We start from the raw sequence: 16,313 nt of genomic DNA on the forward strand, positions 1-16,313 counted from the left end.
ACCCAAATTAACACCAAGGCACTTCCTTCAAGGGAATCCACACCAGGACTTTTATTTTTTTTCCATCCCCGCTTATTCGCCATCTTCCATGACAGAATGCACTGGAAAGGTGCTGGAGTCAGAGGCGGATTCGCACTCCAGCACAGCCTTGGTACTTTCATTGCTGATGGGAGAACTGCTGGAAAGGGAAACCAAGCCAGAATCTTGACTACTGGGTGGTGAAAATACTAAAGGAGCAATGGGATAAAGGGGGAGGAGAAAGAAAAAAAGGGAATGCCAAGTTTAATGACATGGAATAATAATATTGCTCAGGCCATATGGCTGTTTTATTAAAATCAAGAGGTCTTCGTGTCTGCTTAAGGCTTGAAAGAATAGGAGTTTTCCTTAACGTTTTTAAAAAGTGGACTGTAGTTAAAAAGCACATGATATAACCAAAATGTAGACATAAAACAATTGCATTACAGAACAGCAGTAGCATCAGTAAACAGAAACACACTGACCTAAAAATGACACATGCATCATATCATGACACAAACAATGCAATTTTCTGATGTCATAAAGTCTTGCACAGGTACCAAATTTATAATGTTTGTCCTGACACATAACACAGGACCTCCTTGCCTCCAGGCAGATGTCAGTGACAGTACGATTTAACCAATCAATACATTTCAGAACGTTAACATCAATGTTGAGACACATTAGATGGCAATTAGATGGCAGACCAATATTCCAGGATTATCTATTTTGCATTCAATTTGAGAAAAAGCCACCTAAGTTATCACCAACTTAGCAGCTTTTGATGGTGGAAGCACTCCAGATAAGGAAAATCACATAAATTATGTTCATACAAAAGGTATGAAAACTTACAGACAGTTCTTGACTTGCAACCATAATTGAGAATTTCAGTTGTTAAGCAAGACAGTTAAGTGAGTCACATCCAATTTTATGACCTTTTTTTTGCCATGGTTGTTATGAGCAAATCTCTTGCAGTTCAGTTAATAACACAATTGTTAAGCGAATCTGGATTCCCCCATTGGCTCTGCTGGTGGAGGAGACAATGGGGAGGAATGCCTTTTCAATTTCCCAACAGAGACTATGGTTCTGATATTTCCTGGTTTCTTCAACCCATGTACCAGCCACATTTAACACCTTTGACAAGAGGCTGCCTCTTGCTTAGGCAGAAAAAAAAAGCACAAATCCTTTGGGGTCTTATTCAAAGGTACTGGGAACTCACCTTGAAAAAAGGTAGCAATTCCTGTTCTTATGGGGCAGGAGTCAGTTGTCAGGATTCCCCTCATTTAAATCTTGAGTCTCAAGCCAAACTTCCAAAACTTAAAAAGGATTTATTGGGAGTTACCATGCCAGCACTCCTTGGGTGTAGCCAACTCTGAGACACACAAATCATTGTCACCCTTGACCCTGATTTCCCTCCCCCCACCCCCTGGTTGTATCGTAATTCATATTTTCCAATACGACACATCCATAGCCAAGAATCATCAATCATGCTCTCCAGTTAGAATTTTGTGCGGCAGAAACATCAGTCACCTAGTTACTATCTTTGAAAACATTTGTGGAATGTTTCGGTTTTGCTACGCTGCTCCCTTTTCTGTTGGCAACTCTAAAAACACCAGAGAAATATTTTATGAGTTGACATCAACTTTACTTCAACTCCATTTGGACTGACACTGCTACATGTTTTTGAAAGGGCTCCAATAATAGGCACATCACAAAGAAAACTCAAACAATAACTCAGCAGTTGAATTCCTAATTGCTTTTAAAGGCCCAGAAAAAGGTGGCAACTCAAATGGGAATCAGAGATGAGTTCCTTTGTTTATGTGCATTTTGCTAATATGGAGTCTTTATGCAACTGAAGAAACTGCTGCACACACACGCACACACACGCAAAATTCAGTTTGGACTACTGAATATAATTCAGGGAGAAGCCATGCTTATTCTATCAACATATGGTCCCAAATTCTATAAAAGTATAAGAAACAGCATTAGCAATTATAACGAGATTGAAACTGGAGATATATTTTGCACGGGGGGAGTACTCCCAGAAGTACTAAATTCTAGTTGTCGGCAACTGTCTCTCCCCCAACTAAGTGACTGCCTCTTTCTTGGAGGCCCAACAGTAGTGCTGTACTGAATTTGTTTTTCAATTTCTCAAGAGTTTTCCTTCCATGCAAGGAACATTCTCTGTTTTTCTTCTATCTTATCCTCGAAGTGCTTGGCAAAGGCTGCAACTGCTGATCTTACTTTCTCTTATCTTCCCATCACACTTCCTTGTCTGAAAAAGCCCATAAGGAGTTCTCTCTTGGCATCTCCCCTTGAGATATAGCAAAGTGTGGACGCCAAGAAGGTTACCAATTCCTGGACAGATGACTGCATCGTGAAAGACAGGGGACGCAGCTGCCTTAGCTACCTTACATTCCACTCAATTTAGAGATTCAGTCAAGTGCTCTTCTTTGAAAAGCAAACTCAAAATTAAATTCTTTTCCATCAAATTGAGAATTGTTGGAGGGGGGGGAATCTCTTTTCCTGCTCAGTATTTTCTTCGAGGGGTGGGGACGGGATATGCCCCTAAGTCAGTGCTGATTCCTGGCTACTGGAGAAGTCCCTGCAGTTTTCTTGGCAACACTGACAGAAGAGAAGTAAACATATATACACAGCCCACCAAATTATAAGCAAAACTTCTATGCGGGGCCATCTTAACAGCATTATGGGCCCCAGCAAAGCAGTGTACTGGGGCCCTATGACAACTACTCACAGGAATAAAAATGTAAATGGTAGATAGAATTAAACATATATTTATTTTATTGGCACTTCCAACAAATAAATATGTTGCTGTATTTATATGATACAAGGTGCATTGAAGGGTTAACATACACAGGTTAGTATGGGGCCCCTATGCTCGTGGGACCCACAGGCAATGCCCATCAGGCCCATGCGTTAAGGGGTATGAAAGTCATAACTGGATGTCCAATTCTGTTATCTAAGCCTCTGGTGTTACTTCATGCAGATCTTCTAGGGAATCAGAGAATGCACGTCATGGGCAATCTTACACAATATGTTTAATACTTTACATATCAGCACCACAATCACAACAAGGATAATCTTTTCATCCCCACTTCTTCCAGTATCACACCTAATTCTGTTCAATTTCAACCAGACGAAACGAGGCAGGTCAAAACCAGATGGTTTGATAGAGAGATCATTAATGATCAGGCCACAAAAAGGAATCTTGGACCATTCCACTCTCCAGGCATTCGGGGGGGTTAAACTGGATATATTTTAAGTGAATATATAGCTGTTTTTCCAAGCTGGCCTGGATTTCAATCTTGTGATGGGTTCTGAGAAAGTGATTGGGATATAAACACTTGTAAATAAATAAATGAGTAAAACAGACTCCTAATCCAAGAGGTTGCCCATCTCTGGCCAGAGGAAGGTGTCCCAATTTTGGTGGCCCCATACAGAAGGGATGCAATAAATATAGAAGGTGGCATATTGTTGTGGTTAGCCGGCAGCAGGTTCAGATGGCTAAGGAGAGGGATGACTCTGATGAGAGGCCAGGAGCATCAGGGAGTGGACTGCTGCCTTCAGAGTTTGTGGGGGCTGGCAGCAGTGACGAAGAGCCTGGGCCAAGTGCACATGCATGAAGGATTACTCGGAGGAAAGAACAATTACAGCAGCACAGGCGACTCAGGAATAAGGCTGCAAGGTAATGGCCCCTCCCCCAAGAGGTTAAAAAGCAGGTTTAAAAAAGCGTTCTTTGTAGAAAGCAAAGAAGCTCTGAAGCTCAACTGGTGGACATATTAGTTCGTGTTTGGATAATTCTGTAAATTAGTTCTTATCTCTGGGCTTTTGCCAGCCTTGACAAACAACTTGGAAAGCCACTTTCTTGTTGGAGCTAATTGTTGGAAAGCAGCCTTTTATCTGTAAAGAAACAGAACTGTGATTAAACCTTAAAAGGTGGGAGCTGCTGCCTTTGTCTGTGTTTGCTCTCTGGGAACCTAGTTGGTCAGAACACATATACAGCAAGATATAGGCCCCAAATCACTGAAGAACTAATGTTACACCAAAGGAAGTGCTCAGGTTCCGGAACAATAAACAGCAAAAGATCAAAGCAAACTTTTAAACAGTTTAAAAGTTAATATAGTGGAATAAGTATTTGCAACATTTCAATCTCTGCTCGATACAAAACACGAAATGGAAGGGTCTCTGACCCCATTCACCTTTGATGAGTCAAGTTTCACCCACAGCACTCCTTTCCCGCCTAGCCTGGATGTAATTAAGGAGAAGCTGCAGTGGTAATTTCTCTCCTCATTAACTTCCTGATTGGTTTGAGCCTCGGATTTCCACCAGGCCTCCCGTTTGTCATCATCAAATCCAAATTGCCAATCGTTAAGACTAATGTTTGTGTAACTAAGTGCCAACATCTGCCATGGCTTCTTGTACAACAATAATAGTGAAAGGGTAACATTGATGCTCCTATGTTAATTCTGCATATATTCATCAATGGGGAAATCTATGATATAATTAGCAAAATGCTTTGGTCGACAAGTATGCTAGATTCATTTGCAGAAGAAAATGTGTTGCAGTCATTCTGTTTTGAGTGGTTATAATTTAGTGGGGAACTATACCCAATGAATTTCTTTCAAGTGGACTATGGAGTCATCCTCCTTTCCTTGACTCCATTGATTTAAACTTCCTACTTTTATTGCTTTCAAGAAAGAGAAAAACGTACCAATGAAATCTTTTACAATCAATGTTATTAAATAATTGAAGGCCATGATATTTTTTATAATTCTAATATTTTGAGAGTCAGTTTGATGTAGTAATTAAAGTACCAGGCTAAAGATTGGGAGACTGGGAGTTCTAGTCCTGCTTTAGGCAGAAAGCCAGCTGAGTGACCTTGGACCGGTCTCTTTCTTTCAGCCCCAGGAAAGAGGCAATGGTAAACCACTTGAAATCTTGTCAAGAAAAACTGTAGGGACTAGTCCAGGAAGTTGTCAGGAGTTGAAAACTGTTTTGAACCGAACCAAACCGAACCAAACCATAGCAACAACAGAACCTCACACTTTTCTTAATAACAAATATCACAATAAATAAAAACTATTCACCATTAATTTTATTATATTTTTATTGAAAGTAATAGGTCCTTGTGCCTAGGCTAAGAATACCAATCCACATTCAATTATTTACAGTTCTTTAAGAATAATTGATTTTTCTATTATAGATACTTATTAAACTCCACCTTTCTGAGCTGACACAAATAAGGAAGCAACTCGTGTCCTTACATGCTATCTAATTTCAACCAAGGTCTAAATGAGGAAGAACAAGACGAAATTAAATCCAGATGAAACAGAGATGATGTCGGGAAACAGGAAAGTAGAATCTGCCCAGAAAGAACAGAGTTACAATTTTGGCAGTGTTTCCTGATGCTTGGCTGTCAGTGGACTTGCAGGTGCTAATTGTGGCGAGGAGTGCGCTTGCCCAACCTGTGACTTTTCTGAACTGTCAAACTTGGCAGTAATTATTCACAATTGGTTACAATCCTTCTTGACTAATGCAATTTGCTGTATGTGAGAGGCTGGAAGTCACAACTGGGGCAAAATACCACAGCTATCGCCTAGTTCAAGCTTGGCTGTGGGTCCAAGGCTTGAGGCTTGAAGTATAAAAATCATCTGAGTTTTTCAAAAATAAATTGTACAAGAATGACTGGGTTGGTATAAGACTCCTGCCTTGGATGGGAGACGGACTAGAAGCCATCCGATACTTTCTAGTTCTATGATTCTAGGTAAGAATTGCATTTCTTGGCTGTATTCATGGAAACAGTTCTACTTGGCATCCATACGGATTATCTTGTATTGTTTTAAATTTGTTTTTACATTTTTTGATGTAGGGTGTCTGGAATTACTCTTGAGGTATGCAGCTATAGAAATACAATATAGTACAGTACAATAAAAATAAAAAAGCAAGAACAGTGAATATCTACAGGACTACCTCTTTGGCAAAAACCTATTTACTCATAACAGCAGATTAAGCCCTTCTGAAGATGTCCCTCAAGTCAGAAGTTTGTCTACCTGGAAAATGGGGAAGTGTCTTCTCTTGTGAACCATCTAACCCAAGCAACTTATTTGTCAAAAAATTATGTTTGCTCCCTCTTACCCAGGACTGAGAATTAAAGTAAACATTTTCATTGCCAGGCTTTTGCCTCTTAATTATTGTGATGGTTTTATTGATGGTGATTTAATTTCTGATTTTAAGTGTACTGATTTATAAACTTCTAGATTTATAAAAGTTTTGCTACTGTTATAAATGGATGTGGACTACTTTGCTTCCCCCCCCCCCCACAACAAATGATTAATTTAAGAATTTAATAAAGAAATGATGAAAGAAAGAAATGAGGTAACAGTAACCTTACTTCACACTGAAGAAGGACTCACTTGAAAGAGAAATAATTGCCTGGAGTGCAGGAAGAGCTTTAGCTAGAGTTTGGACCTAATTTCTCATCAGAGTCCACCAAAAAAGGCTATAAATGTGGAATGGGGAGCTAATTTGAGCTGAATGCAAACCATTTAAAGGAAGGAATACTGTCCTAAAGTAGAGACTATTGTGATTCACTGGCAGCAAGTGCGGACGGCTGAAGACTCGGAGAGCGAGGACTCAGATGAGGGGCCTGCGTGAGATGCAGGGATGGAGCCAGGACCATCAGGGAGTGGAATGCTGCCTTTGGAGATTGTGGAGGCTGGCAGCAGTGATGAAGAGGTCCCCGAGGACCCTGTGCCCAGTGCGCATGCATACAGGGCTGCTTGAAGGAAAGAGCAGCTGCAGCAGCATGGGCGACTTGGGAGTAAGGCTGCAAGGTAATGGCCCCTCGCTTAAGAGTTAAAAGCCAGCTGAGAAACCACAGTTCTATGCAGGAAGCAAAGAAGTTTTTTTGCACTCAAGCCTTGTGGATGTTCAGAGTATCTTGGTTGGTGTTTGGAGACTTCTTTGTGTTTGAAATATTTCTTAGTAACTTTATCTAGTATTCTTGGCAGCCTTGCACAACCTTGGCAAGGCTCGTTCTTATCGGAGACAATTAGTTTGAAACAGCCTTTTAACCATGAAGGAAAGGAATTCGTAAAGAATCATTAAAAGGTTTTACCTTTGTTTTGTGTTTGTTTCCTTGGAATAAGGTTTGGGTCAGAACAGAGACATCCCATTGTCAAAATCCAGCAGGGGGCTGGACTAGAAGACCTCCAAGGTCCCTTCCAGCTCTATTCTGTTTCTGATTCAAGTCCTTTGTTAGACATAATGTGATGGACAGAAGAAAATCCTGCATCAACTCTGAGACATTTTCCTTCCAATTCTAGTTATACAAGATGAATAAATGGGAGGATTAGGTTTAAGAAGGTTGTTTAAGTTAATCTCCTACAAAACAGTGAAGAGTACTGTTGAACAGCTACTAAGTGAAAAAACAAATCCTGGATTGAGTTCTTGTCAGAAAAAGCCAGAATAGCCCTGCCTCTAAAGTTGATCCAATCCAGAAAAAGATGTTCTTTCTTACTGATTACAAGTACTGCATGAGGAAAGTCCCTTAATCCTCTTTTCAAAAACCCTCCTGTGGAACTTCCTCAGATGAAAGTGGATTTTAACTTCCATCAACTTCAGCTAGCCCTACTCATTTGTCAGGGATGCTGTGGACCAAAATTTAACACATCAAATGTTTCAAATCACTCTGGTAGTCCTGAGATTTGGCCAAACGAGAATGAAATCAAGAGGTCCCATAGGTTTATTAGGACAAGGCTGGTGAGGTTCTGTCTCCTTTTCTATAGGTAGTCCTCAATTTAACAACTGTTTATTTAATGACTATTATAACAACAACACTGAAAAAAGTGACTTATGACCATTTTTCACACCATGGCAGCATTCCCACAGTCACATGATCAGAATTTGGACACTTGGATACAACTGCCATGTATTTATGAAGGTTGAAGTATCCCAGGTCATCTGACCACCTTTGGCAACCTTCTGAAAAGCAAAGTCAACGGGATGCCAGATTCACTTAACCTTGCGACTCACTTAACAACTCAGTGATTCATTCAAACGACTGTGGCAAGAAAGGTTGTAAAATGGGGGCAGAACTCACTTAACAAATTTGCACCTTAGCAATGGAAATTATGGGCTCCATTGGGGTTGCAAGTCGAGGTCTACTGTGTCACAGTCTTCTCAATACCTTCCTTTTCCTATTTTTGTTTGGCTTCTGACCTCATTGAAGGTCTTGGTTTCAAGCATGCGATTTTCAACTGGCCTGCTTATGCAATTTTCTCAGTGCCTACATTTCCCTACCTCCCCTTAACCATCCCACCAATGATGTCCATGGCTTCATGTATGGCCTTTCTACCAAATTGCCTGCCTGATCTTCCCAATGCCTCCCTTCTTCCCCTCTTTTTAGCTCTTCTCCAAGTCAGCATCATGAGAAAAAAATGCCAGCAGAAAACTAACTTTTAGAATGAAATCATCAATGGACCAACCCCATACAAAGAACAGACTGACTTGATTGAACTGCTGTTAAGTCAATGGCCTGGAAAATATAATATGCTTCTAGAGATGTGAGAAACCACTAAGACAAGACAGTCATGCTTGAAAAGCAAAATGTTATTTGTATTTACATTTTAAGACCATTAGATTCTTAATGCAAAGCAATATTTTAAAGATTTAAGCTCTGAAAAGGTATAATTCATTTGTTAAAGCTTTTTCATACATTCTTATGTTCTTTCAGCTGGGAATCTACATTAAGGTTGCAACCGTATTTTCCTTTCCCTGCAAGCAAGCCTTAATAAATCCAACAAAATTTGCTTCTAAGTCAATATTTACAAGCAAGATTGTGCTAAAAAGAAAATCCTTACCAGTCCAAACTAAGGAATATAATAAAGAGCAGTGAGGGTAAGGATTTCTTTCCCAGGTAAAGCATCTATACCATGATCATACTTTGAAAAGCAGCTTTATGTGCAGGCACATACTGTCCATGGAACGGTATGTGAAATAAAAAACAGAAGTGATTTTTAGTTTTCAGAATACCTGAAGTGATGCAGGCTGGCCCCATACATTTTCCAAGACGGCCCCGCAGGCCATATCTGGCCCCCGGGCCTTGTGTTTGACACCCCTGAATTAGTAGCTCAGTTGTTAAGTGAATCCTGTTTCCCCATTAACTTTGCTTGTCAGAAGGTCGCAAAAGGGGATCACATGATCCCAGGACACAACAACTGTTGAGTCAATTGTTAAGTGTCTGGATTTTGGTCATGTGACCATGGGGATGCTGCAATGGTTGTGAATGTGAAAAATGGTCATAAGTCACTTTTTTTTCCAGTGCCGTTGTAACTTTCAATGGTTATTAAATGAACTGTTGTAAGTTGAGGACTACCTGTATTGGCTGCTGCTAATAGTGGCCTAAGATCCAGTTTACTTCTACTTCCACAATAAGAAGCATTCCTCTGTCTTGAAACTTCTATCCTTTTTATTCACATGTTACCAATCTCATTATAATTAGTAACTGGACATGGAATAGGTTATTTTAAGCACTGCCCCTATTTGCCCTAAAATGTTATTATTTCTGTATCTAACACTTCATCACATAGTTTTTTGATGCTTTTGACCACCAATTCTTTTCATTAACATTTAAACATCTAAAGTAAGTATAACATGACAGATTTCTGGCATAATTTCCAACAGTCCTTTACTGGCATTCAAAGCAATGTGAGAGATATAAATGGAGGGATTATAACATACATTTGCAGTTCCCATTTAATTGTAGTTAGGGAGAAGATTAAGTTGTGTCAAAGCAACAAGTATAAATGAAGAAAAGAGTAAACACATTTCAACTTATCTATCTTTTCCCTAAAACTTCATTTTTAAAAAATGATTTACCTTTATATAAAAAAAGGAGAGTGGAAGAAAAGAGATTGGATTCTATATCTCTTCCACTTCCTCAGTCCCTTTAGTAAGGAAATTGACTCAAAATTCCTATTGTGATTTTAAAAAACCCACCACAATAGAAATGTGAGCACAGGATTCCAACACATTTGTCTAGAAATAAATCCCAGTGGACACAGAATCTGTTTCTGCAGGGGGGGTAAATATAGATGTACTTATTCTGTAAGAGCGACACCTAAGTATTCATCCTTTCAGAATAAGTCTCTTTGAGCATAATAGATTTTATCTCTGTAAACATTAAATGTACATGTCTGAAACCCCCAGAGCTTTCTTTCCTGACCTCAGGGCTGACCTCAAAACATCAATGTAGTAGTTTAAGGGGCCTCTTAATTATGAGTGGTCTACTAGCTTGTTGGAGAACTTTGAAGCCTTTTTAAAACCTAGTCAATGTCTCCCCTAATGAAAGGACTCACAAAGGACAAAATTTGGACTGTCTTTGTTCTCAAATAGGTACCTGAAGAAATGCCATGAAATTGGGCCCAATGAGGCCTACAAAACCATGGGAAAATGGGAATCTATAAGCAGGGACATTAAATCCTACAAGGGTTTGTTTTTATTTTTGTTCCATGCTGAACACTCAACTTTGGATGCTGGCTTTAGAATTCAGGCTCTAAGTTTGTTAACCCTATCGTGGTGCTTTTATTCAAATACAATGTCTTCTCTTGATTATCCCAATCTTGGGCTTGTAATCTAGCGCCGCATACTTCAAAATGGCTTGGGCCTGGTGGTGTGGTGCACAGCCACGGTGGCACAGTGGTTAGAATACAGTACTGCAGGCTAAATCAAGAGTTCGATCCTGATGGCCTCAAAGTTGACTCAGCCTTCAATCCTTCCGAGGTCAGTAAAAGGAGGACCGAGATTGTTGGGGGCAATAGGCTGACTCTGTAAACTGCTTTGAGAAGGCTGCAAAGCACTGTGAAGCAGTATATAAGTCTAAGTGTTATTACTATTGCCTAGTCACCTCAGTTAAGGGAAAACTTCATCAGATGCGAATGAAACAACACTTCAGGTGAGTAATGGCATCTCTCCACTCAAAAACCAATTGTATCAATGTAGCTACCTGCCAAGATGGACAAGTAGAGCAGATATAAGACTGGAGATCCAAGGGAGTATGTGATTATATGGACAAATCCATGTACACTACACGGTCATTTCATCTTTTAATGGGGCTTTTGTGGGTTCAAACCTTCTATGTTGAAATGAATTCACAGACTTTCTCCACTTTAGGTGACTATATTCAAGTGCATTGCCTTAAAAGACTATCCAGGACCTTTTGCTCAGTGGTAGAAGGAAAGGATATCTAGAAGCTCTCATATACAGCCTATCTTTCCTTAAACTCTTGGACCAGAAAAATGCAGAAGTTATATTGTGCTCTCCCGTGTAGCATTTTCCATAACTTCCATGAGTTTGTGAGTTCAATTCCACAGAGGAGGTTTGAACCCCATAAAACAGTATCTGGCTAAATGCATCTGAAGCGTCTCAATAAAGGTTGAAGTCAGTCACATGGTACTCCTTGATAGTTAAGAGTAGCTACAAAACATCATAGAGGATATCAACTGTGTGTAAAAATAGAGAAAGTTTCCCTCCTTCAAAATCAACAGAAGTCATAGAAAATCCCATATACTGGAACAAGACACAATATGATATCTGTATGTTTCTGCTCCGAGAGCTTACGGGAAGGTATATATACCATTCTAAGAGCTTCTTCTAAGAACCCAGAGAGAATGATTGGTCCAAAGTTTCCCAGCTGGCTTTGTGCCTATGGCAGGGCTACAAACTCCCAGTTTCAAGCCTTTAACCACTATACCGAACTGTCTCGTAATTTCTAGTTAAGACAGTGGAACAAGTGGAAATTGCTTCAGAAGTGGTTTAAGAATGACAAAGAGCAGTTTCTTCTCCATCACACAACGCTAGGCTAGCTTGAACGGTAAGAGTTATATTTTTAACAATGTATATTGTGTGCCTCTGGCTTTTCTAGTTTAAGTATCTTCAACCAGGACTGCTTTCAAAGTTTTGAGATTTTAGTGTGGCTATTTAGTGAGTGTCCCAGAAAAGCCGAGGAAGCAGTCTTAAAATCCTACATTAAATAGAGGATGAAAAAAAGATTGTTTATCTTCAATAAAATCTGCTTCCAATGCCATTTTAGAACTTGTGCTGCTCAAGTAATTTGTGATTGTGCAATAAATGTGTTCAGTCTTTGACGTGCCACAAGATTCTTCATGATTTTTGACCCAAAACACTAGAAGCCTCCTCTGCAACTCTTCATATGTATGTAGGTAATCATCGACTTACAACAGTTTATTTAGTGACTGTTCGAAGTTACAACGGCACTGAAAAAAATAACTTATAACCATTTTTCACACTTATGACCTTTGCCGCATCCCCAGGGTCACGTGATTTACATTTGAACACTTGACAATGCTCGTGATCTCCTGACAAGCAAAGTCAATGGGGAAGCCAGCTTCATTTAACAACCGTGTGACTAATTAAACAACTGCAGTGGCTCACTTAACAAACGTGGGGGGAAAAGTCGTAAAATGGGACAAGACTCACTTAACCACTTTCTCATTTGGCAACATATATTCTGGGCTCAATTGTGGTCGTAAGTCAAGGACGACCTGTACTTGAAAGCATCTCCTCCATCAAAAATAAACAGCATACTAGAGATAGGAAGAAGTACATATTTGTTTCATACTGGTGGAGCAATTTGATCTATACAGAGTTTTAAAATGACACCTCCACCTCGCAAAAATCAGCCTGAAGTAGATAGGCAGGAAAAGAAAAATACTGGCAAGATTTAGAAAATAGCAGCTTCGGCATTTGCATGCCTGATCTACCTCAACAGGTCTAGAGGGGAAAGAAATATAATTTATTATAGCTCATTTGGCTCAGCAACAATTGCTTTCTCCGAAAGGAAGAGAGAACAATATAATTGAACATAAGTGCCCTCTTGAGTGGTTAAGCCTCCGACCGCCTGAGGCGAGAGCTAGTACTGATGTACTACAAGGCATTACAAGAGTGCTGGGTGCTATAGCTAGCAATTATCCTGGTATTTAACCAAATCTATCGCTCATCAGCAAAGCGTTTAGTGCAGTAGTCAGAGCGAGACAAGCTGACATGGAGCAGAGTTACTTAACTGTCCCCTGCAGCGATTATGCTGTTCCCTTTCCGCAGCTCAAGAGTCATGTCAAATTAAACAACAACACATTGACTTTTCACTTGTAGAAACATTATCAGGTGATTGACAGCTCTGGGATGCTGGGGGGGGGGGGGAGTTGTCTCCCATCACATCAACAAACAGAGGTTCCTTATTTGCCAGGCAGTTTTGCTCTCTTTTCACTCCCTTCCCACTCACCCCTAACTAGTTTATTTTCTCATGCATGATTTTCACTCCCCTTCAATTTGCTTATCTCGGATGGGCTCTTTTGTAATCAAGGGCTATTTTTCTGCTGAAAGAGGAACAAAAGTGAAAGTTTGAGTCCCAGAGGTGTCACTTTTCCTCATAAATCCAAATGTACAATGGCAAAAAAAAAACAGTATTCAAAGCTGCAACCATTAAAGAAACAGAAAACTAGCAAAGTTAAATTATTAAGAGAGATAACCATTAGTTTATTGTTCTTCTATGTACTTTCCTACATAGCTGTAATACAATGCTATCTACCCTTCGTTGATGGGCATTTTTCTGGTATTTATGTAAGACAACTTTCTACTTCCATGGTCACATAGACTTCAGCTGTAGCAACATTTCTCTACACTAAGTTTCCATAAACACTGATGGATCATAGTCTGTATCCAAACCTCCAGCAAGTCTGAGGGTTGCTGTTGAGTTGCTGAAGTGCCAAGCAAATAATTCAACTACTTTAATATAAATCTAATTTGTAGTAGCTTACATGTAATTGCGCTCTTATTTGCTATTTGTTTTTTGAAGGTTGACACATACCCAATAAGGCTACCTTAACCCCACTAAATGGTAACTGTCATTTTGCTTATAATTTTCCAGAACAATTCTCTTCTCCTGATTTGGATTACGTTGGCAAATGGTCTGACCAGTCTAAAATGTACAGAGAATCCTCAACTTACAACCAGTTGCTTAGCAACTGTTCACTTACAACGAACACCCACCCCCACAAGGGTGACCCAGATTTGAAGTTCCAATGGCCAGGGCCCCCCAGCAGTCACAATCAAATTTTTGGCACTTGGGAAATGGTCTGTATTTGCTATTTGCAGCATCCTACAGCCATGTGATGTGATTTACATCATTTTTTTGCTGGAAACCAGTGTTTACTTCCGGTTTCTGACAAAAAAAAATGCCCATGGCAGACAATGGGTTTGCTTAACAATCGCTGCATTCACTTAATGACTGCCACAAAAAGATCACATGAATGGCTGAGGTCATGTGGTAACCTGCTTAAAAAACCAGCACGACTTATAACTGAAATTCCAATCAATGACGGTGATAATTCTGGTCAAAGTTTAAGACCATAGAGAGCTATAAATACATGTACAGGTAATCCACAACTTACAACCACAATTGGTACTAGAGTTTCTATTGCTAAGTGAAGTATTTGTTTAGTGAGTGGCACCCTATTTTACAACCTTTTGTGCCACAATTGTTAAGTGAATCATGCAATCGTGAAGTGAAACCAGCTTCCTTTGCTTGTTGGAATCCCAGTGGGGAAGTTGCAAGTGGCAATCACATGACCTTGGGATGCTGCAACCACCATAAATACATGGCGGTTGTCAAGTGCCTGATTTTGATCATGTGACCATGGGGATGGCAGCAATGGTTGAAAGTACAAGGCCCAGTAGTATGTCACTTTTTTCAGTGCTGTTGAAACTTTGCTCACTAAATGGGTGTTTGTAAGCAAAGGGCTACCTATAGTCATTATTGGCATCAGACCTACTTCTTAGAATACAAAAGCAAGAACACAGCCAATTGTTCATCGTTGGCACCACCAGCCACACTATCACTGGACCCAGAAAGATTATGTAGGCAAGTCAATAGTGCCAACACTTTTTTCTTGGTACTACCACATTTGGCTTAAAGAGAAAGAGGTCACAAATAGAGAGGTCTGGTCATAGCAAGGATCATTCTTGACTCTTGATTAATGTATCTTGTCTTTTATGTACACTGAGAACATTTGCACCAAGACAAATTCCTTGTGTGTGCAATCACACTTGGTCAATAAAGAATTCTATTCTGTTCTATTTTATTCTATTCTACTCCATTCCATTCCATTCCACTCTACTCTACGAGAACAAGTAGGGAACACTCAGAAAGTAAAGCCATTGCAACAATCATGTGACATGAGTGAATTTGCTCAGCGAAGTGCTCTCATGCATAAGGAGGTAATGGAACCGAGTGCCTCTTTCCTGTGGCTTAAAATAAATCTGTGTTTGTTGATCTACCTTCACCCACACTCGAGGGTTAAAGCTGGAACTATTAGGAAATCTATCTTCTATATTGCTACTCTTCCTCGTTCTCTTGCCATTTTCTTTCCTCATACTTGGGTTGAGAAGACAAAGACAAAAAGTAAAATTCCGCTTGCACATAAAGGGCTGAGTTTGGCTTATATTTCACTAATCTCTGGTTTCCTACCCTATACTTAAAAGGTGTTCATTTAAAATATCATCGCTTAATAGTCTTAAGGACAGCGTCAGGGAAATAAAACAGGGAAATAAGAAATGTATAGTTTTCATGATGTTGCTGGACTACAACTTCCATTCGTCATCACTTGTCATAGCACATTTTGAAGGCAGAAGTTGCTTATTTTTCTATTAGAAATAGAAATGTAATTTCCAGTGTTGGCAATTTTGGATGAAATTGCATAAATCCTTGCAACTTGCTATCAAGTATATTTTGTTTTGTTTTTTAAAAAAGCAAGCTAGCCGTCTTATCAATGCTTTTTAAAAGGATCTAAGAACACTTCTAGGCATTCTTAGTTCCCAACATTCACCGTAAAAAAAACACCATAGCTTTTCTGTCTTTCCCTGCAGTAACAAGATGAGATAGCTGTATAAATAACAACTGATAACAGTTATAAACGGAAAACTTCCGTAATCAAATTTTCCTGACCATTTTCTTCTATAATGAAGAGGATAATATGATTAAGCTACCAAATGTGCCCTGCAAAATTTGACCAATACTTTGCTCAGCAAAGTATGACAATTCAATGAGTGAATTCTTTTTTATCTGAACTTTGGTGTACAAACTATAAAGCCCACATTCCTCATGGAATGGCTACAATGATTGGAAAACAATATAAACCCCCATGTTTAAAAGTAATACGACTGAAAACTTAAGTTCTGGCAAATGATGTCACCTCGTTTTA

General features: G+C 39.5%; 1 protein-coding gene across 1 annotated transcript in view; it reads right to left on the bottom strand.

Annotated features, from left to right (window-relative positions):
• The window catches only part of DMRT1 (doublesex and mab-3 related transcription factor 1), a 66,792-nt gene that overhangs the window by 906 nt on the left and 49,573 nt on the right, over positions 1–16,313 (bottom strand). The window contains exon 5 of the mRNA XM_026703763.2: positions 1–227. This exon is cut by the window's left edge and continues 906 nt beyond it. Coding sequence (XP_026559548.1) covers positions 73–227 — 155 coding nt within the window. The 3' untranslated portion in view covers positions 1–72. The remainder of the gene's footprint in view (positions 228–16,313) is intronic.

This window comes from Pseudonaja textilis, chromosome 2 (genome assembly GCF_049901715.1).
Source record: "Pseudonaja textilis isolate UNSWEBS1 chromosome 2, rPseTex1.2, whole genome shotgun sequence".
Lineage (NCBI taxonomy): Eukaryota > Metazoa > Chordata > Lepidosauria > Squamata > Elapidae > Pseudonaja > Pseudonaja textilis.